Here is a 22496-nt window from a genome sequence, read left to right on the forward strand (position 1 = left end):
CTAGCTAGCTTCACGGTAGTGTTATGTCAGAACTGCAATCAGATAGAGCAGCCCAATCTTTAGTGAGGGCTGGAAGGAGCTCATTTGTAAAATGAGGGGGAAAAATAGGTAGCAAGTGCTCAAACATATGTCACAAACATTCTGAGACAGTAATCAATAGCAGCAATGGCAACTTTTAAGTGCAATAAATGTCCTGGCCTTCTTGCTCCTGAGAAGAGACTCTTTCAGTGCTCATTACTAGCTGACAGCTGGCTGTCTTGATACATTTTTAGGTGTGTTTGGCACCAAAATCTTTGAGAAGTTGATCTTTAGGATTTTGCTAAGTGGGTTTCTTTTACTTTTTCCCAGAGTGACTTACGCTGTGATTTGGCACATCACTCCCACCAAACAATGATTTAAATTAAAACTATGCTCTTGTGATCACTGGTGCTTCAGATGAAAAACCTGATTTTTAATTTCCTTCATGGCTTCCTTCCCAGGGTGAGATTAAGCTAAGACTGCATAGGTGAGGAATGAATTGAAAAAAACAAATGGCAGAAACTTTAAAGAACTGTGTTCTGCATAAAGAAGACAAAGAGTAGGCTTTCAGGAGTCAATGCAAAGCTTCCTACAGTCTGTATCTACATCACCTTCCTCCATGGCACTGCTCTTGCTGCTTATGCAGTAGTGATTTCTTTATTATCCAATCAAAAGCACGTCAATCCAGTCATACTGTATGTTGGCTCAGCTCTGGATTTCTTATGCTAAGATCTATTTCCCCCCTTCCTTTAAAATCTAGGTTAGTACATGGATTCTTGGTACTCTATGAAGCCTCTCCTCTCCTCTTCCCTCCCCTCCCCTCCCCCCTCCCCCATTTAGCCACTGGTTCTCAGAAATTAGAGTAGGGAAAGAGTGCGCAATGTGAAGAATCCAAGAACTTGAGTCATGAATGCTTCAAGACCCATTACTCCAAGTCACCTGACCATTTTCCCCCAGCCTCAAGCTTTTCATCTGTAAAATCGGCACCCAGGATTGTTGAACAGTTCCCCCACCCACGTGCTCAACTTTGTTTTCTGATATTCTAACCTTGGTCCTCTACTTTCTCTTTCACAATTTCCAAGTCCACACAGATGCATTTCAATGCATTTTAGTTCCTTGTTAGTTTTATTCTCTTCCTCTGGTGTACATTTCTTGAACTAGCATATTTACCACCAATGACTCCCATATCTCGCTAGTTCAGGGATTTTCAACCTGTGGACTGAGACCCCTGGCATCATATATCCGACATCCCACATATCAGATATTTACATTAAAATTTATAGCAGTAGCAAAATTACGGTTATGAAGTAGCAATGAAAATATTTTTTATGGTTCGGGGTCACCACAACATGAGGAATTGTATTAAAGGATTACAGCATTAGGAAGGGTTGAGAAACACTGCTCTAATTAGTGGACTATTCTTAGCTATAGAAAAGTTTTTTAGCCTTGATCCCTTTTCTCCATTTCTATAGTTACTGCCTGCCATGAAGCTATTATGACATATATCCAGCTTTCTGTTACTCTTCCCATTTCTTATTTCAAATTTCCAAATGCATTCTGTATACCGGTGCTTCAACGTTCTTTCTAAAATTTATCTCTAATTATATCAATACTAAAGGAAAGCTAGAATATAATAAAAAGTATTTTCTATTTTATAAAATAAACCAAATCCTCTATCATGTTGCCTCTACTATGACTTATCTGTTACCTATATGTCATTTTTATAACATTTCCCTTAAGTCATGCATCTTCCCTCTTCCTTACAACTGTCATTAGTACTAGTTCCCTCTCTAAACAATGTATTTATTTCTACCTTTGAGAAAGGGAAAATAAGAAACATAACAAGGTATTGTTTAAATATCACTGCTAGCAGAGCTGCTAAGGTGAAAACAAGCGAGAGAACACACAACGGGATTTGCTCCCACAATGAGGAAGCTCTCTTCATATTATAAACTTGCCACAGCCTTTAGGACATAATAGCATTCTTTCTAAAATGGAGACAAACTATTTGGCAAAACCCATCAGGTTGGGTTATTCAGCTTAACTTTTGACTGCTCAAGTTCAGCTGGCTGCAGAACTGACGATAGGTAGCCTGGGAATAATGGAACCGAAACTGAGGTACAGAGAAAAGGGGCTGGGAATTGTTTCCCAGGCCAGGACTTTACTCACGTTTCTTCTTCCTTCTTTTTCTGGCAGATGAGGCACAGGAATTGAAAAGTATTTTCTTTTAATTGGTGCCCAAAAGTGTATAAAGGAGATAGGAAAAGGAGAGGTATTATTGAGTGGTACAGTAATTAAGAGTTTGGATTTGGAGACAGGATCCACTGTTATGTGACACTGGGTTTATCTGAACTTCACTTTCATTGAATATTTACAACTTACAGAATGGATCATGATTATTAAATGTGACAGAGTCTATAAATTACCTGGCATGTAACAGGCAAGTTCTCATCTAGTACTCAGTTGCCAAAACTCTTCACTGCAATTAAGCTGTTTTCTTCTTGCCCCTATTAGATAGTTTGAATTCAATTTATATCATGAAACCTTACTTGATCAGGTGTGCCATAGGAAATCGTCCTTATCTTTAATTTTTATAGCACAGTTTTTATTATTCTGTTCATTTAGTCAATAACATGGCTCATTAATCAGTGTGTGTGTGTACACGCATGTGTGCGCGCGTGTGCGTACGTGTGTATTTGAGATTTATCATGTAGCCCTGAATATTCTCAAACTTACAATCTTCCTGTATCAGCCTCCAGAGTGTTAGCATTATAAGCATTCCTCGCTCTGCTGAGAAAAAAAATATTATATTGTAATACCTGTAATTTTAAGCAGCTTTTGAAAAGTGTCTTATCTTCTAACTAAATAGAAGGAACATTAGTTTTTCCTTCATCTTCCTTTTTCTGCAGTATTTTTGATCAACTATACAGACATCCTACCCTAGAATCATAATGCCTCTTGCATGTAAAAATAAGAAAGAAAATAGCCTGTTGGAAAATATCTACTTACCTAAACATCCCAAATGTCTACATAATAAGGATATGACTCCTGTGAAGACTAATTTCCAAGGTGTCACTATTAGGCTGTTTTCTTTTTGCTCCTGTTAGATACTTTGAATTCTATTTATATCATGTAGCATGAAGCCTTATCTGATCAGGTGACCCATAGGAAATCCCACTTATCTTTAACTTTTTTTTTTTTGAGACAGGGTTTCTCTGTGTAGCTTTGACTGTCCTGGAACTCACTCTGTAGACCAGGCTGGCCTCAAACTCAGAAGTCCACCTGCCTCTGCCTCCCAAGTGCTGGGATTAAAGATGTGCGCCACCACTGCCCAGCAACTTTTCTTTTTTAATTAGATATTTTCTTTATTTACATTTCAAATGTTATGCCCCTTCCCAGTTTCCTCTCTGAAAACCCTGTATCCCTCCCCCTGCTCCCCAACCCACACACTCCTGCTTCCTGGCTCTGGCATTCCCCTAAACAAGGGGCATAGAACCTTCACAGGACCAAGAGCCTCTCCTCCCATTGATGACCGACTAGGCCATCCTGTGCTACATATACAGCTGGAGCCATGAGTCCCACCATGTGTTTTCTTTGATTGGTGGTTTAGTCCCAGGGAACTCTGGGGGTAATGGTTAGTTCCGCTCATTTAGTCAATAACAATTTAGTCAATTGACAATTTAGTTAATGTGTCTTGAATGTCCATGTGAAACTCTGGCAAAAAATTAACCAAGCCTTAGGACACTTCAATAGCTACCCCCACTGACCCCACATTTTAAATAATGTCTGAAGATGTTGATTTTTCTTGAGGAAGAGAGCATGGATTTTATGATTAAAAAAAAAACATTTCAACTTTAAACCTCATCTCCTATGGTGATGTTTAAAGATCTCCAGGCATGACCATATAGGTTCTGTTCGACTTGAACAGGGAGTGATGAAGTAATGTTTTCTTCAAGAGAGGGTCAATGGCTGTCTCTGCCTGGAAGATGATTGAACAGAATTTCACCAGAGAGGCATCTTCCAAGGAACACAGCTCTTGATTGAAAGGCCTCTTGTCTCCAAACTAGAGCTCTTGTATACAGGATGTGCTTGGAGCTTTTGAGTTCTGATGAAGAGAAGGGCTCTCACTAGTCCTCTTAGGAAGGTCCAGGGTTTAGAGCAAACTTTGCTACATGATGACAGTATACTTTCTTAGGAGTATCACTTCATCATTTTCTGAAGAAAACAGCTTCCTCACATAACTCCTCTGATCAAAAACTTTGAGTAGTTCCTAACCACTGAAAGAATAAAGATTTGGTTTGTAGTCTAAGGCTTATCCAATTAGATGCCAATTTACCTGCTGAGCCAATCTAACAATCTGTTCATTTAGTCAATAATACTCTGTATTGTGCTTTGTTGGGAAACTTTTCATGAATGTATTTTACCTCACCCAAACATTGCAAAATCTTTGAGTTCAAAGACTATAGTGTTTAATGACATTATGAATCCACTGTACCAATTTCAGGACACTCTCAATCTAAGCTAGTTTATTTTCTGTTATTTCTTCCAACAGGTGACTTTTTATAGCAGTAGAAATTAAAAGATTAAAAACAAGTCAGAAACATGGTCTAGCTTGGGCAGTACTGATAGCTATAGTATAAAGAAAGAGTGTGCAAGAAAAGGAAGAGCAAATTCGATAGATTTGGGGACTTTGTTGACTTGTTCCTGAGAGCCTACATGTAAAACATTTCATATACCTGGGACAAAAATCAATACTTTTTTTCTGGATAACTGTTCAACAACTGGAATACAGAAAATTGATTCATCCAAATACTATCATTAACACCAGAAAGTTATATTTGAAAATTCAAGCAATTTTTTGTTTCATATTATAGACTTAATTTTATTTGATAAAAATATCCCTGAGGATATAACACAATTAAAAGTTATCAAATGAAATTAAAGTTTCATTTCTACCATTGTTGGTTGGAGTTAAAAGCAGTTTTGGATAGTTAAGGAAAATTTCGGTCTTCTTTTGCTGAATTCTTTGTAAATGTCTTTCTTATCACAGTTATAACACTGATGAAAGTGTTCAGAAGAAGCCATATGGAATGACTCTGTCCCTTGACTTGGAGCTCTCTGGTGCATTCTTGAACACTACAATGGAAGAGCTGTGGGAGGAATCCTTTTGAACTGAATTTACCTTCTTTACTAGGAAGTCAAGGAACTAAGTTTAATGGATACAAGCCACATAATTACAATTAGCAAATAATAACATTATCAAAATCAAAACTGAGTTCAGTACTAAATGGATAACCACCAACTGGGTTCTTTAAAATCTGTTTTTAAAGACTTAAATTTGAGGATCTAGGTAAAGGATTCAATTGAAAGGCCAATTATTAGTCATTAAGATTTAGCATAGAAAGTAGGAACCTGGAAGTTCCTAAAAACCCTAGGACAACTTGAGGCTATGTCTAGGCTCTAAAGAAACCTCACAGAATCAGGGCTGCTTCCTAAGCCCTGGCAACCACATACCTATGATAGGAACCTTGGAGGTGGAGGTTAAGGAAGATGTTGCTTCAGGCTACTCCATGAGAGCACCCCACCATGAGAATCACAGGTTACTTGATGCTTATTTGCATCACTCTGAAAAGAAACCTTTTTGTAAGATCTTCAGAGTAAAATTTCCTAACAAGTAGGTTGAATTCTGATTGCTCTCAAAATATTTCTAAGAACATCTCTAGAGCAGCTAATATCATTAGCCAATCATGGATGCTGATACAAGAGTTATTTCCAGGTGATATTAGCCAAATGGTAGAGTAAGAGATCTTGGCCTTCTTTTCTACCACAAAGAGCAGAAGTTTGGAATCCATCCATGCATTAAAATAACCCGTAAAGAACTCATGAGTCCAATTAAAAAGATGTAGCCATCCAGTGAAAGAAGCAACCCAAGGGAAAAAGGACAGTTTCATTTTGCCTGTACCTCTTCATTCTCTAAAGCGTCACAATTCAATAGTGAGATAGAATAAACTTAACTGAGAAAATAAAAGACACATATTCTAAAACTCATAGAACAATGACATAAGACATTTTAGAGGACACAAATAAATGGAAATATATCGTGTGTCTACAGATTGGAAGAATCAACATGTTCAACATGTCCATGCTACCAAAATTAACATATATCCAACACAATCTGGATCAAAATGTCAGTGGGATTTTTTTTTATAAATAATTATAAAGAACTACAAAAGATGGTAAATAGCCCAAAGCATCCCGTTAAAGATAAACAAAGTTGACAGCACCATACTACTGCACCTTAAATTGTATAACAAACCTATGATAATAAAATACAGAATAGAATTAGCATAAATACAGACACATAGAACAATGCAACAAAAGAAAAAGACCAGAAAGAAATCTAAGCATGTACTATGAATTATTTATTTTAAAAAGGGTGTCATCAATATATCTGGAATTATACAATGATCACAAAACTACTGTAGAAATGTCTTAAATTGGTTTCTAATATAATACCAGAAACAAACAAGCAAACAAACAAACAAACAAACAAATGGGAGTTTAGCAAACTAAAAAGCCTTTTCACAGCAAAATAACAACAAAACAAAAAAGCAACCTGTAGAACAGGAGAAAATATGTGTCTGAAGATCGAGAATTGACAAATGGGACCTCATGAAACTGCAAAGCTTCTGCAAGGCAAAACATACCGTCAATAAGACAAAAAGACCACCAACAGATTGGGAAAGGATCTTTACCTATCCTAAATCAGATAGGGGACTAATATCCAATATATATAAAGAACTCAAGAAGGTGGAGTCCAGAAAATCAAATAACCCCATTAAAAATGGGGCTCAGAGCTAAACAAAGAATTCTCACCTGAGGAATACCTAATGGCAGAGAAGCACCTGAAAAAATGTTCAACGTCCTTAATCTTTAGGGAAATGCAAATCAAAACAACCCTGAGATTCCACCTCACACCAGTCAGAATGGCTAAGATCAAAAATTCAGGTGACAGCAGATGCTGGCGTGGATGTGGAGAAAGAGGAACACTCCTCCATTGTTGGTGGGATTGCAGGCTTGTACAACCACTCTGGAAATCAGTCTGGCGGTTCCTCAGAAAATTGGACATAGTACTACCGGAGGATCCAGCAATACCTCTCCTGGGCATATATCAAGAAGATGTCCCAACTGGTATGAAGGACACATGCTCCACTATGTTCATAGCAGCCTTATTTATAATAGCCAGAAGCTGGAAAGAACCCAGATGCTCCTCAACAGAGGAATGGATAAAGAAAATGTGGTACATTTACACAATGGAGTACTACTCAGCTATTAAAAAGAATGAATTTATGAAATTCCTAGGCAAATGGATGGACCTGGAGGGCATCATCCTGAGCGAGGTAACACAATCACAAAGGAACTCACACAATATGTACTCACTGATAAGTGGATATTAGCCCAAAACTTAGGATACCCAAGATATAAGCTACAATTTGCCAAACGCATGAAACTCTAGAAGAATGAAGATCAAAGTGTAGACACTGTGCCCCTTCTTAGAATTGGGAACAAAACACTCATGGAAGGAGTTACAGAGACAAAGTTTGGAGCTGTGACAAAAGGATGGACCATCTAGAGACTGCCATATCTAGGGATCCATCCCATAATCAGCTTCCAAACACTGACACCATTGCATACACTAGCAACATTTTGCTGAAAGGACCCAGATATAGCTGTCTCTTGAGAGACTATGCCGGGGCCTAGCAAACACAGAAGTGGATGCTCACAGTCAGCTATTGGATGGATTACAGGGCTCCCAATGGAGGAGCTAGAGAAAGTACCCAAGGAGCTAACGGGATCTGCAGCCCTATAGGTGGAACAACATTATGAACTAACCAGTACTCCCGGAGCGCTTGACTCTAGCTGCCTATGTATCAAAAGATGGCCTAGTCAGCCATCACTGGAAAGAGAGGCGCATTGGACACGCAAACTTTATATGCCCCAGTACAGGGGAACGCCAGGGCCAAAAAAATGGGAATGGGTGGGTAGGGAAGTGGGGGGGGGAGGGTATGGGGGACTTTTGGGATAGCATTGGAAATGTAATTGAGGAAAATACATAATAAACAAAAAATTAGCATACAAATAAAGTATTCAATAAGCACATTGTACTAAGGAATTCAGAGTAGTGGCAAAACATAACAGAGAACTGAATCTAAAATGATTAAACTATAGAAATGGGTATTTTTTCAAAGATAACATGGAGATGGCTTCCGAATCTGTGAAGACGTACTAAAACCCTTAATGGTCATGGACACGAAATTCAAAAGCACCATGAGATGTCACATCTGTGGGAGGATGCTTCCTGAGCATGCTTATGGCCTAGATTTCATCTCCAGACCCATAAAAATGTCAAAACTAAAAACTATCGGTGAGGATGTAGAGAAAAGGTCACCTTTGTACATTGTTGCTGGGAATGCAAACTGCCATAACAGTTGTGGAGATTTCTTTGAAAATTCAAAATGGAACTACATGTGACCATATGGCCCAGATGTCATTCTGCTGGGCAAATATTCACTTCCATGTTCATTGCAGCATTACTCACTACAGCCAAGAAATAAAACTGACCAAATTGTCTGTGGATAGATATGTAAATAAAGAAATTCTCTCTCTCTCTCTCTCTCTCTCTCTCTCTCTCTCTCTCTCTCTCTCTCTCACACACACACACACACACATACACACACACCACACACCAGATTATTATTCATCTTTAAGACAAGTGATTTCTCCCACTTACAATACAATGAACTAAAGTGGATGACATTAAGGCAGACACATAAAAAACAACCCGGAATGATCACTCAGATACAGAGACATTTTAAAAGGAGTCAAATGTTTGGAATAGAAGAGAATAGAAGAGTGTTACCTAGGCAGCAGAAGGTGACATGGAATAAAGAGGTATAGGTCAAAGTATATAGAGGGGCCACTATAGAGAAATCTGGATATTGGAAGGTCAGCATGGGGACTACTAAGCTATGCAGTGCAATAGTGTTCAGAGACAATGTATGTTATTAATCACCACTTCACTGTGTGTATGTATGTAAAAAATCCTGCTGTATACTTCACATTTACAGTAAAAATAAGTAAAAATAAAAGCAATAAGTGATTTAGTCTCTTGTGCTAGTTTGAAATAGTTACTCTTTAATGTCCTTGTGATGGCTTGTATATACTTGGATCAGAGAGTGGCACTATTAGGAGTTTTGGCCTTGTTGGAGTAGGTGTGTCACTGTGGGTGTGGGCTTTAAGACCCTCATCCTAGCTGCCTGGAAGTTAGTCTTCCACTAGCAGCCTTCAGATGAAGATGTAATACTCTTAACACCTCCTGTACCATGCCTGCCTGGATGCTGCCATGTTCCCATCTTGATGATGATGGACTGGACCTCTGAACCTGTAAGCCAGCCCCAATTAAATGTTGTCCTTATATGAGTTGCCTTGGTCATGGTGTCTGTTCACAGCAGTAAAACCCTAACTAAGACAGTCCCCTAATGGCTCACGTGCTAAAAGGCTTAGTCCATAGGGAGACACTATTTGGAGGTGTCAGAATCTTATAGAGCTGAGGCATATTGGGAAATTTTAGCTGAGTTAGTGCATACCTTTGAGAGTATGTGGGCCCCAGTCCCTTACTCTTTTTTTTTTCTCCGAGACAGGGTTTTTCTGTGTAGCCTTGGTTGTCCTGGAACTCACTTTGTAGACCAGGCTGGCCTCGAACTCAGAAATCCACCTGCCTCTGCCTCCCAAGTGCTGGGATTAAAGGCGTGCACCACCACAGCCCTGCGACCCTTACACTCTATTTTGCTTCAAGACTATGAAGGGAGTGAGTCTTCTCAATGACAGACAGTCATTACTGATGTCCTTGTTAATAGTCTAAAGCAATGGGACAAAGTGATCATGGAGTAGAGCCTTCAATAAACCTGTTGTCTTTAGAAGTTGATTATCTCAGGTTTTTTTCTTACAGTGGCAGAAAACTAACACATTTCACAGGTGGGAACAACCATTTCTCTGCTGATGAAGTCTTTGTCAACACCTCTGATAAGTTCACTATCTACAGACAACTGTAACTACCCTCCCTGAATTTCTTTGGATGCTGCATCTCCAATAAACATTCATGATCAAAGTGTTCAGATACTCATTTGAAAAAGGCTATTGTTAGAAAATGGCACAGGCTTTGTTACCCACGGGGAAAAAAAAAGAACAAAGAACATCCAGAAAGGCACCAGAGCCATAAAGATAAAACATATTAAGAAATCAGTTCTATCAGAAAATAATAAGAGGCTAGACTTACTTTCCCTGAGAAAGCCACAAAATTTTTTAAATATCGTTTTTACATGCAGGTAGGTGTCAGCTTACAGTAGTTTGCATTTCAGCATCTCTTTGACAGTCATGCCCACTTTATTATTCATGACAGTTACAAAAGGCAGGGCTGTAGATGCCATCCATCTAATGTGAAAGAAATGGTTCCATTTGGAATAGATTAATATAAAAACTTTTATTGGCATCTCTAATTTTTTAATGTAAGCTATTGGCAATTTTTTAATGAGAAAAAGCAATAATGTAACAGACATTTCTGGATCACTTTCTCAAAAAGCTAAAATGCAACTCCAAGTCTCTCAAAAATCTTTTTAAAAGATGCCTGTTTAATCTCCACAGAAAATTACACAGATGCGCATACTCATTTGTGCATCTTCTGTGTATTTGTGCATTAATTAAATACTTTATTTTAAAAAGCCTCTCCAGAGAAACCTCTTTAAATGCTTTGATTTCATAAATGTGGTTTTTCTTTTAACCTCATAGTTCCCTGTATTAAATTAGGGATGGATTTCCAAGAAGATGCCTGGCTTTGGTATCACAGTTTCATTTACCAAGTTGCTGTTGTTGCCATATTTGATAATTTTATATGGATTTAGAGTATTTCACATTATGCTATTAATAGATGCATAATGTATAGTAAATATTATATTATTAGAAATTAATCCTGATGTGATTTCTAAGGGAAACCGAAATAAATTACATGCACTGCATATAATTTTAACTCATAGCACCTTTCTTGGAAATTTAGTTGTAAAAAAAAGCATGAACTCAAAGTTAGGTGGAGAGGGCAGTTATGGAACTGTGGGAATGAGCATGCTCAAAATACATTGTATGAAATTATTAAAGAATTGCTAGGTAGTGGTGCTGCATGCCTTAAATCCCAGTAGTCTGGAGACAGAGGCAGGCAGATAGATATTTGTGAGTTAGATGCCAGCCTGGTCTTCAGATTGAGTTCAAAGACAACCAGGATTACACAGAGAAACCCTGTCTTTAAAAAATAAAACAGAAAAATGAAAAAAAGAAATCATCAAGGAATTAATGAAAACGTTGTTAGAAAAAAAAATCCATGAGCAGTGTGTATATCACCACATACACAGAGATGACATGCATGCCTGAGGGTAATGCAGTCAACTGAATCAACAGTAGTTTGAGAACCTGGGTTACAAAAAAAAGCACCATTGTATAATAAAGCTGTTAGACACAAGAATGGGCTAAACTCCATTTATGTAAGATGATATAGTGGTCTGGATAGAGCTAAACGAGACTTGTGGTCCATGATGCATTTGATGACTATGGAAGCAGCTGAATGCTTCAGATAACAAGATGGAAGTAAATGACAACACTGTAGCACATATTTATTCATCCAAAAGACAGACATACCATCATACAGCAAAAAATCCTCAGGATGCAGAATCAGGATACCTTCATTCGATTCCAAGCACTGCCTGATATATGTTATGTGATATTGGATGAGTTGGTTAATACCTCCCTTTTTCACTTTCATTAACTATAAAATATTAGTGTTTATATAATATCTATCTTTGACTAAAGTCAAAGAATGGAGAAAGTAAACATTTTATAAAATATAAAATTATGTAAAAAAAAAACCGACCCTATGATTGAATTGTTTTGAAGAAGACCGGCTACTGTCCTGGGTGGGAGCGATCTCAGTAGGTAAAAGCAGTTGTGCAAACCTGGCAGCCTGGGTTTAATCCTTGAAACTCATGTAAAGGTATAAAGAGAACCAAATCCATAAAGCCATCTTCTGACTCCCACACAGGGTCTACGGCAAGCACATCTATCTCCACACGCTTCACACGCTTCCATAGAAAACAATGTACTAACTCAGCCATCTCCCCATCCCCTCCAAAGCAATTTCCATTTGATGTGGCACGATGTCAATCCTTAAGGTGTTTTGCTTGACAACATAAGGTTCGCATATGAACTTTTTTTAAATTGTGGAATTATTTCAAGCAACTTTGAAATTAGGTATGCCTTTCATTTCTGTTGGGAAGAGTCCATGCCAAAATAAGAATTCGCATCATCTGAGATTGCTGGAAATGAGTGTTTGTTCAGAAAGACTAATGGCAGGAGGATGGCACATCAAAACACAGCCAGCTTCTGAGGACAGAGGGAATAAAAGGTGTTCTTTTTGTGTTAGAAATTTTTTGAGTGGGCAAAAATTATTGTTTGTAATTATAAGTTTGGGGCTGATTTGTTGTTTTTCATCTCTAAACCATGCTTTCTATTAAGCATAGTGCTCTCAGGTAGAGAACCCAGGCCTGGATAATGTAACTGTGTGAACATTTAGAAAAGCTTATTTTCTGCATCTCACTCTCTCTTCAGAGAATTTCATGTCCTCATTTAGCTTCATTTACCCCAGATAATGAATAAACATATCATGATGATGGTTAAAATTTCCTACTTAAAATTTTCTTTATTTCAATAATTTTAAAAATTTATTCTCTGATGGCTGGTATCAGCAACATTTGCAAGTGTGGAAGACAACAGTGGGCAGAGCAATGGGCAGAGACAAAGACTACAGCTTGCATGGCAGGAGATACAGGATGTCTCAAGATGACCCAATGATGTGATGAGAGAAGTTGGGAGGGCAAACTTCTCTCCTTAAAGTTGTTCCTTTGTCCTTCTTACAGGCATGCCTAAGTTTGCCTCCCTTCATACCTTTTATTTTGTAGTGTATTTAAACCATTCTAAGAGTGTACAAAATTTTAAAGAAAACTGAACCAATATTAATGAAGGATGGTAGAGAAAGATGAACTGTGCCCACTAGTGGAAGTAAAGCTTCACATTCAAGCCTGTAAGTAAAACAGTGGGACTGATATCCAGGCAGACTGTTTACTCATCTGCAGAGCACTGTTTATTATGTTGTAGATCATAGTCTAACTGCTTAAGGTACCATCTAACGGTTCTTTTATTGATATGTATATATGATGTGCATTCCTGTGTGTATACATGTCTGCATTGTAAGAGTACATTGTGTGCAAATGTGTATGTGTGTGTGAGCACATGTATGTTCAGGGCAGAGTGATGTTCAGTGACTTTCTTGATCACTCTCTGCCATCTATGCTGATGGATGATCTCTCATTGAACCTGGACCTCATTGTTGCTGCTAATCTTTCCAGCCAGCTTGCTCCAGATGGTTCCTGTCTCTGCTTCCTGCATTGGGATTACGAGTGGGCCACAAACCAGCCTGCCTGGCTTTTCCTGGATCTGGGAATCTGTATGGCAAATACTTTATCTGCTGAGCTTTGTCTACAGTCACACTGGTTGGTCTTATTTGTTAGCTTCATGGAATTCTGGGTATGTCTGGAAAGGTATTTCCAGAGTTGATGAACCGAGGAAGGAAGACTTGCTCTCAAAGTGGATGTCAACTTCTGAAGGGGTGGCCCAGATGTAGAGGTGTCTAGCAGTTTTATCTGGTTATATTCTGTTCCTTCTGAGTGAGTACATCTATCACTGCTCCTCTTACCCTCCACTGACATCAGTGTCTAGCTTTTTCTGCCTTCCCATGTGGACTCTGTACCGGATGCTCTGAAGGAATCTTCAGGCCCCTAGGACCAGATTGGAACTTATGATACTTTAAAGTCTGTGGACCAAGTAGATGCTGGATTCTCCCAAATTTCCATTATATGTATGGCTATTGCTGGACTACCCAGGCCCTATCATAAAAGCCTTTTTAGTAAATCCCCTTTCATAATATGTAATGTTTACATGTATTTGATTGGTTCTATTTTTTCTAGTGAACTCTGTCTAACAAACTACCTTTGCCACCCATATTTGTTAAACAAATACTTTCCCTCCTCCTTCCAGAGGGCACTTATGAGGTTGTTATGATTATCAAATCTTTTTGGATTTGCTCTTTTACTCCTTGCATGCTACATTGGTTTTATTAACAAGGATCATGTAGTACTGAGTCTGTCTCGCACAGAGAAAAGGCTTTCTTCTGAGCCAACTCACCTCGACTATCATCCTCATTGTCTTCCCAGGGTTCCTCATTTGCCAGCAGCGGGTTCTGTGACTCATTCATAGACCTCATAGGGAAGGAGTGTCCATCACCAGGGCTGGTGGAAAATAGAGGTAGTGAATTTGCAACTGATATAAACTTTCATTTTTTTAATTTAAATTTACAGAAGGAGAGATTGGGGGAGGGAGAGGGAGGGGGAAGAAGGGAAGGAGGGACAGAGGGAGGGAGGGAGAGAGAGACTGTATGGATGTGTATGGGTACATATGTGGAGGACAATTTATGGGAATTGGTTCTCTCCTTTCACCATGTAGATCCTGGGGATTGAATGCAGGTTGTTGGGCTCGGTGGCAAGTGCCTTTATACCAAGGAACCATTTCACCACTCAGGCACAATTTTTCTTTCCAGTTCAGGCTGTCCTGGAACTTGTCATCTGTCTAAATATCCTGAGTGGTGGCATTTAGGTGTGTGCCATCATGTCCTTCTAATACAAACTTTTGAGATGGTAATAATCTTACAAATGAGATATGATTGTGGCTTTGGGGTTGTATTGCTTTGAGGATTCTCTAGTCAAGCACTCTATTACTGAGCTATATCCCACAAGACTTGAGGAGTCTTAGTTCTTTTCTCTAAAGCCATGGTCAAATAAGCTCTTAGTATATCATTCAAGTAATATCATCTGCTTGCTAAATTGCTCTCAATTTCCATGTCTTGTTTGTCTGTATGAGTGTGACTGTTTTTGTTTCTACAACATTCTTTAACTTGCTTTCCACAATGCCTAGTATAGAAATATGCAATGCAGTTTCATAAGTATCGTTTAACTATGATAGTTCCAATTATATTCCATTATCATTTCCACTGTTTTGATTCTAAATTTTCAAGGGAGATGAGAAGACTCACAATCACTAAACACAATGGGAAGAAAGTTGCTGTGAAGGCTGAGGGAATGCTCTTGGACCCTGTTATCTATTTGACTTGTAATGTAGAATGGGAAAGAGAAATGGCAAGGTATCTCTGCAGTGTACTCTAGGGACTATTTATCTACATGTTAGTCTACTTTGCACATCTCTATGATAATCTAAACCGTGTCCCTTATTAATTTCTGGGCATTTACAGACAGGAGGTTGTGGCAGAAATCATGGTGGCCCTAGCCAGATACTGTTACTGTTTCAGCAATTGAATCTATGTAGCTGAGTGCATTCTAAGTTTAACTCTGAATGACTTTTGAATTATTTATTTGAGACATATGTATTTTTCTATTTTTGAATGTTGTCAATAAAAACATTTATGGATTTTATTTATATCACTCTATAGAAAAATGTTAGAATACTGATTATATAAGTGAATAAATAGGCTTTGGTTTCTGTTTTTGTTTTTCTGTGCTAGAGTGTTGCAGTAATGGAGTTTGAGTATGTGATTAGAATGTATGTAGATGATTCCTGCTAACAGTTATTAATAGATATTATCCATTGACAATTTTGTCTTAGTATTTCTATCTGGAAGAGTTTACACTCATACAGACAAACAAGATATGGAAATTGAGAACAATTTAGCAAGTAGATGATAGTACTTGGATGATATACTAGGAGCTTATTTGGCCATGGCTTTAGACAAAAGAACTAAGACTCCTCAAGTCTTGTGGGATATAGCTCAGTAGTAGAGCGCTTGACTAGAGAATCCTCAAAGCAACACAACCTTACACAAATAACCCTGTAAAACATGGAATGGAGGAAGTATTGCTGCAGCAAGTGAAGGGAGGAGGAGGAGGAAACTGAGCCTTCATTATTAGCTGACTCCAGCAAAGTTTTTTCCAACAAAAGAACATGACTATATTGCTATTTGAGCACTAAACCCAAAGCATACAAAAAGGCTGAGACATGCTCTGCTCTAGAGCTCCTGTAGTTTGTGGTGATTTTACCTAGCTCACATAGTCAGAGGACATAAGTCTAGCTCTACAAAAAGTTTGTTTGTTTGTTTGTTTGTTTGTCTGTTTGAGACAGGATCTCATGATGGTGATGATGATGATGAAGAAGAAGAACAACAACAAGGTAGTGATACGCTTTAAAAATATTTATCACACATAATTTAACTATACAATAATATGGGAATGGATAAATAGAATATTATATAGCCAAAAGCAGTGGTTACAAAACTTATGTCACAAGAAGAAATTCTTACTATTTTTAAGGGAAACTGTAAAAACCTCAAATAGTATATAGCAAATATAGAAAGAATAAACAGAAGGAAAACATATATCCCAAAAGTGCTAAAAATAATACCTTGACCAATACTCTTAGAAATTATTTTTCTTTTTTTCACTTTTCATATTTGGAGTTAACCCCTAATGTCATGAAGGTAAGATTTAAAACCAAGAACAAATATAGATTGATTTAGAGACTGAAGGTTATTCTTAGGACTGCAATTAGAATCCAAGTGAATAAAAAATTAAGCCAGGTCTGATGGCACACACCTTTAAGCCCATTACTCAGCAGGCAGAGAAAGAGGCAGGCATATGTCTGAGTCTAAATGATGGCAGCATACTCAGCCCTAAGTGGCCCAACTATATTAACCCCTTCAAGGTTCAGAAGGGGCAGAAACAAGATAAGTGCTATAGGGTACAAAAATGGACAACAAAGGGATATCTTACAGATCTGGCATAGCCATTACACCTATGAACTCACTGAAGGAAGATATGGCTATCCTTCTGTATAAGACTTGCACAAGTTAGGGCCATCAGCACTTCATTATAGATAGGGGATAGAAGCCCTATCCCTCACTGAGTGACTACTGGTAATCAGCAGTCATTGGGGAAAGGAGTATTCTTTTCTTCCATGGTGTAGCCATTGAAAACTTGTCCTTGCTCCAGTAAATAGCCTCTTACCCATGCACATGCAAGCAGCACTGATTTATGTGAGTGAGAAACACACACACATAAAGATATAAGACCTGAAGACTTGCTGAGAAGAAGGTTTCAGCAGGAGAGAGGAGGGGATGTAAAAGAGAAATGGAGTGTAAAAATTACCAAAATTCATTATAAATATGTGAAACTGTCAAAAAAACATTTTAAAACTCAATATGTAGCTTTACTGCATGGCTCAGAATTGGCTGCTTTCAGTGGTTATAATCACCTACCTGGACCCAATGGGTATTAACCAGAACTTCTTATTATCGCCAAACACCTGCTGAATATTCTTGATGAAGCCAAGATTGAACCCATTTTTCTCTGGTCCACTTGTGAATACTGGTGTGCAGAAGGCCTCTAAGGCAGTCCAGGAGAGTTGGAAAGTGGAGGAAAGAAATAAAGCAATACATTTCATCACTGTGATGATTTTACACCTCAAAAAATGTGACCTAAATTTACAATCTTTTTGCTGTTTTAGCATAGGTCCAACGTTCTTAATTATTGCTAAACTATTTAGTAAAATTCAGTTTAATCATTTAATAAAAGGTAAAATTTTCATTGAAAATAAGAAATTTGTACTCTTAGGTTTTAAAAAGTCAGTGTAAATAAAATACATAAGGACAACAATAATAGAACATTAGTGAGCTGCATGTCTTTGGACTGCTGGATTTAAGGAGTGCGGGAACACATTTAACTGCACTTTATTTGAATCAAACTGGCAACAACAGCCAAATGGTCTCCATTTGTAGATCTGGGACCAAAGTAATGACACATAAAGAGATGGTAATGACATTGATTTGGTTTTGAAACATTTTAGAAATGAAGATGTTCACAATGAAACCTGCAATGTAAAAATAACCTAGTTTTACTCCAGACAAAATGTCAACGGGTGAACTGTAATCACCTCAAAGACTATGAGGAATTGGGCCACATTAGTGCACATTATTTTTAGACACACATTTATCCCATTAAGCAAACACTTTCACTGTTGGGCTCTGGCTGCATCTTACCATTTCCCATTTGTCCTTTGTTTTCAGACCCTGTTATCATGAAGCTTTTAGTACTTTTCTACTTCTGTAGCTATCTCTCAACCAAATGTGCTAATTTACTACCCTAAGTACTAAGTGCTACACATATATTTGATTTAGAAAAATGGGTACAAAGACTTCCCTAGCAAATGAATTCTCAAAGTGCAGAGGCTTTTACACTAAATTCCTCTCCAATCTAATCCATCCCGGTTAAACATTTAACACTCGAACACTTTCTTATTCTTTGTGTAGACTTGTAGACCATGTAAATGTTCACTATACATGAAGTAATTATTGCACTAGCATCTTTTCATTCTACATATAACAAGCCCAGAGTACTAAGTGACAGCAAAAAACCCCATTTGGTGAACTGATTTTCTGCAGATTTAACATGTATATTGCATTTGCATAGTTCTTTTATACACACCTTTAACTATAAATATCAGTTTAGTTCTTTATATAAATAACTGCACATTTCTACAACGATTATCTATTTAGTGCGTGTGTGTTCACCTGTGTACGCATGCTATTGTGTGAGTGTGGAGGACAGAGGAGAACCTGTGGAAATCAATTCTCTCTACCGTGTGGCTTCTGGAAATTGCACTCAGGTTGTCAGGCTCTTGGCAAGCACCTTACCTGCTGAGAAACCTTGATGGCCCGGATTTTTGCATTCATTCTTGTCACTCATTTGGATTATTCTAAGGATTCAGTTTTGAAATGTGTGCTATCAGTTAGATTACCTGTCTTTATTTACTATCACCTCTTCTTTCTGATATTCATTTCTTTGTGAGAATACTGTTTGGAAGTCAGACTTCTGAATCTGAGGATTGTATTACCCAATGTGCACTATAAAGAACTATGACCATTTTGGGTTCTCTATGGATTCGACTCATGAATGCTCTGAGGAGTCTGTAAGCTTTGTTCACTATTGTCCAGTTTGGCAAAATGTATTTCCATCTCTTTTGGTTTAGAGGCAAAGGGCTGTTTCTAAAGCTAGAATACATTATCATTCGATTTTATCTCCTTAAGGAACAAACCACAGGGCACAGTGATATACCTTAATATGAATTTTCCTAATCTTACCTAAGGTAGTTTTGTTTCTGCTGACAAGCCAACAATGGTAACCAAAGAGAATCACAAGGCTGACAAAAAACATGCAGGCCACAAAGAGGAGAAAGAGGACATGGAACTTAGAGCGAACACTGGGCAATTCCCCCTAGAAAAGAAACAATAAACAAAGAAAACCAAACATCAGAGTGCAAATGCATGGCTAGTTTTCTATATAGATTAGTAGTTTTCACATGTAAAACTCCAGTTCCAATTGTAAACACAGATTGTATAAGCTTATTTTTTTTTTTTTGAGACAGGGTCTCTCTGTGTAGCCCTGGCTGGGTCCTGGAACTCATTTTGTAGACCAGGCTGGCCTCGAACTCAGAAATCTGCCTGCCTCTGCCTCCCGAGTGCTGGGATTATTTTATTACATGTATTTACTTATTTTGTACATATGCATGTGTATGTATGTATATACATGCATGCCAAAGTATGCATGTATGGAAGTCAGAAGATAAGTTGCAGGTTGTCAGTTCTCATCCTCTACTACCTGAATGCAAGATGCAAGGGATTGAACTCAGGTCACCAGACTCTGTGGCAAGTGCTTTAGTCTGCCAAGCTACTTGCAGGCCTTGATTAGTATCTATTTATCTATCTATCTATCTATCTATCTATCTATCTATTTTACAAAATTGTTGATCATCATACCTTATTATAGATATGTCCTTAGCTTATGAAACTTAAATTGGGTTATATTTAAGTGAAATATATAATTTCACCAATTAGAAAAGAATAATGTGAAAAGGTATGCTGAGGTCATAATTGGTGTGAAGCTTATAATCTGTTTGGCTTGAGAATTATGAATTACTGGCTAGCAGATAATAAGGCCACTACTGCTCATCCTATTGCCTGTAGGTGACTATAAAGACTTCTTTTATTTTTTTAATAAAGCCTCATGTAACAAATCCCTACTTTAAAAATTTTCACTATATGAGAAGTGTGTGTGTGTGTGTGTGTGTGTGTGTGTGTGTGGTCTTCCTGTGTGCCTGTGTACCTTGTGCTTGCCTGATACCCACAGCAATTGGTATCAATTCTGTGATATCACAGAATCCCAAAAAGGTTATTAGATGCCCTGGAACTGGAGTTGTAGATGACCATGAGAAGCCACATGGGAGCTAGGCACTGCTGGGTCCTCTGCAAGGGCACTCAGTCAGTGCTCTTAACTACTAAGCCATCTCTCTAGCTCCGATACTAGCATTCTTTATATATCATGATTTTGTTTGTTTGTCTTGTTTTTGTTTTTGGCTGTGTGTGTGTTGAAAATGCTAGAGTGCTGGATATAAGAAGCTAAAACACAGACATTTAAAATGTCCTACATGAACTTATGACCTGATTTTGAAGCTGTTGAAAATTGTATGTGTGTGTTTTTATTCTTACAGCTGAAGTAAAATGTACTGGTCCACTGCATCCTGTGGAGCAGCTGTTTGGACAGTAACAATCAAGCAGGATTTTAAAGGTGATTGGAAAAGTAGGAAGCTAAAGATTGTTATAGATAACCCGGATATCTAACTTCCCACATGGCAACAGCTTTTGATATACAATTCTAGAGCAGAAGGAGTGCTCTAAAGTTCTACAGCATGCATAGCATAGAACAGTTTATCTTCAGAGAACAACCACGGAAAGCATTTTGAATTTCAGAAGGAACAGCTGGAGGAATGACACTGGCTTGTTTCTTCCTTTCCTTTAATGACCATTGTTTTGGCATGATGAATTGGCTTGAGATATTTCCAGATGCCCCCCAGTGATAAACTTAAAGTGATTCTTAAATGAAGTGGACCTTACCTTCCTCATGGTCCTATTTTACCCCAGTCACAGAAGGTTAGCGCTCGGCAACACTTGCTAAGTTCAAACACTATAGATTTCTTTCTTTCCTCAGACACTATTTTTATTCATTTTTACAGAAGGAAATGCTGGACCTCTTCCAGGTCGGATATGTTTGCAGTATAAAGATAAGGAGAAACAAGTACAACAGATACTCTCAACTGAGGGGGGTGTGGGTGAGACTTGCACAGGACAGAGCAGTCCAGGAAACAGCTGCCTTAAGGCCTTCAACTTTTAGGATCCTTTATCTGAAACCCTCCCTCTTGAGATGTTCCCTCCATAAAATCTTGACCTAAACACCCAGGTTAGGTTGGCTTGGTTGGAGGTTGGTTTGATTCATAGTTATTTTTTCCTTTTGTTTTGTTTGTTTTTGTCACTGTTCTTAGGTAAAATTCCAAGTACTATTTTGTGGTGCTTCTTGCCTTCACTGAGATTTTGATCTCATGATTTCTACTTTTTGAAAAAAAGAAAAACTCACATTGATTTTACTTTTTTAAATATTAAGATGGGCAATAGGAAATAGCTGTGCAAGTTAGGTTGTTTTGAACGTCTGCTCACATCTTGTGCAGCCGTGCTCTATCACTCTTTCAGAAGTTGTCTGTTTAGTGTAGACTATCTGCTGTGCTGTACTTTGACAGGGTTCATAGTATCAACTATTCTTGTGCAAACAGATCCTATGTTCAAAAATGCATTTTGAGGAGATAACCAAGTTAAATCACCAAAAGCCATGATCACCAGAGACAGTTTAGAGGAATATTTGTGAAACAGTAATTACTAAGTTTCTAAAATAATAGTTCATAGCCTTTGTGAAAAGGTTCATAGACCAGCGTGGTAGGTGTGCATTATTAATTTTGCAGAAAGTAAATATTAATCTCTCCATTGAGAGTAGAATTTGTTTAATTTAATACTGAAAGGAAAGAAATGATGTAATAGTCTTCTGAATCCTTTTTTCTAAAAGAGATAAAGTCTTTGTGTGGGACTTTCTCATGGGCATAGCGCATGTCATCACAGAGCTTATGGACATATTTATGTTTAAGTTCTCCCTTAGAAATTTATAAGCCGGGTAATCTTACACATGTTACTTAAATGCTGTGAGCCTCAGCTTGGTTATGTTTGAATGTGACAAACAGTTTTTATTTTGGCTACTTCACAAGGTTGTGGTGAGGATCAGATGAAATTATCAATAGAAAGTACCGTACAATAGAAGTTGCTGTTCTTGGGAGCACGGCTTTTCTCTTTGATGTGGCTTTAAAAATATATGGCAGTGTTTATT

The 22496-nt window shown here is 37.9% G+C and overlaps 1 protein-coding gene across 4 annotated transcripts in view; it reads right to left on the minus strand.

Annotated features, from left to right (window-relative positions):
• Positions 1-22496, minus strand: part of Zdhhc15 (zinc finger, DHHC domain containing 15) — a 134122-nt gene that overhangs the window by 9358 nt on the left and 102268 nt on the right. For 2 of the 4 annotated variants that reach the window (XM_011247505.1, XM_017318342.2), the window contains 4 exons: positions 19376-19508; positions 17495-17621; positions 14359-14462; positions 2755-2808 (listed from right to left, as the gene is read on the minus strand). In XM_011247505.1, the coding sequence (XP_011245807.1) occupies positions 2755-2808; positions 14359-14462; positions 17495-17621; positions 19376-19508 (418 nt within the window). The remainder of the gene's footprint in view (positions 1-2754; positions 2809-14358; positions 14463-17494; positions 17622-19375; positions 19509-22496) is intronic. The other 2 variants (XM_011247506.1, NM_175358.4) reach the window with 2 other exon arrangements.

The sequence above is a fragment of the Mus musculus genome, chromosome X (assembly GCF_000001635.26).
Source record: "Mus musculus strain C57BL/6J chromosome X, GRCm38.p6 C57BL/6J".
NCBI classification, from domain to species: Eukaryota; Metazoa; Chordata; class Mammalia; order Rodentia; family Muridae; genus Mus; species Mus musculus.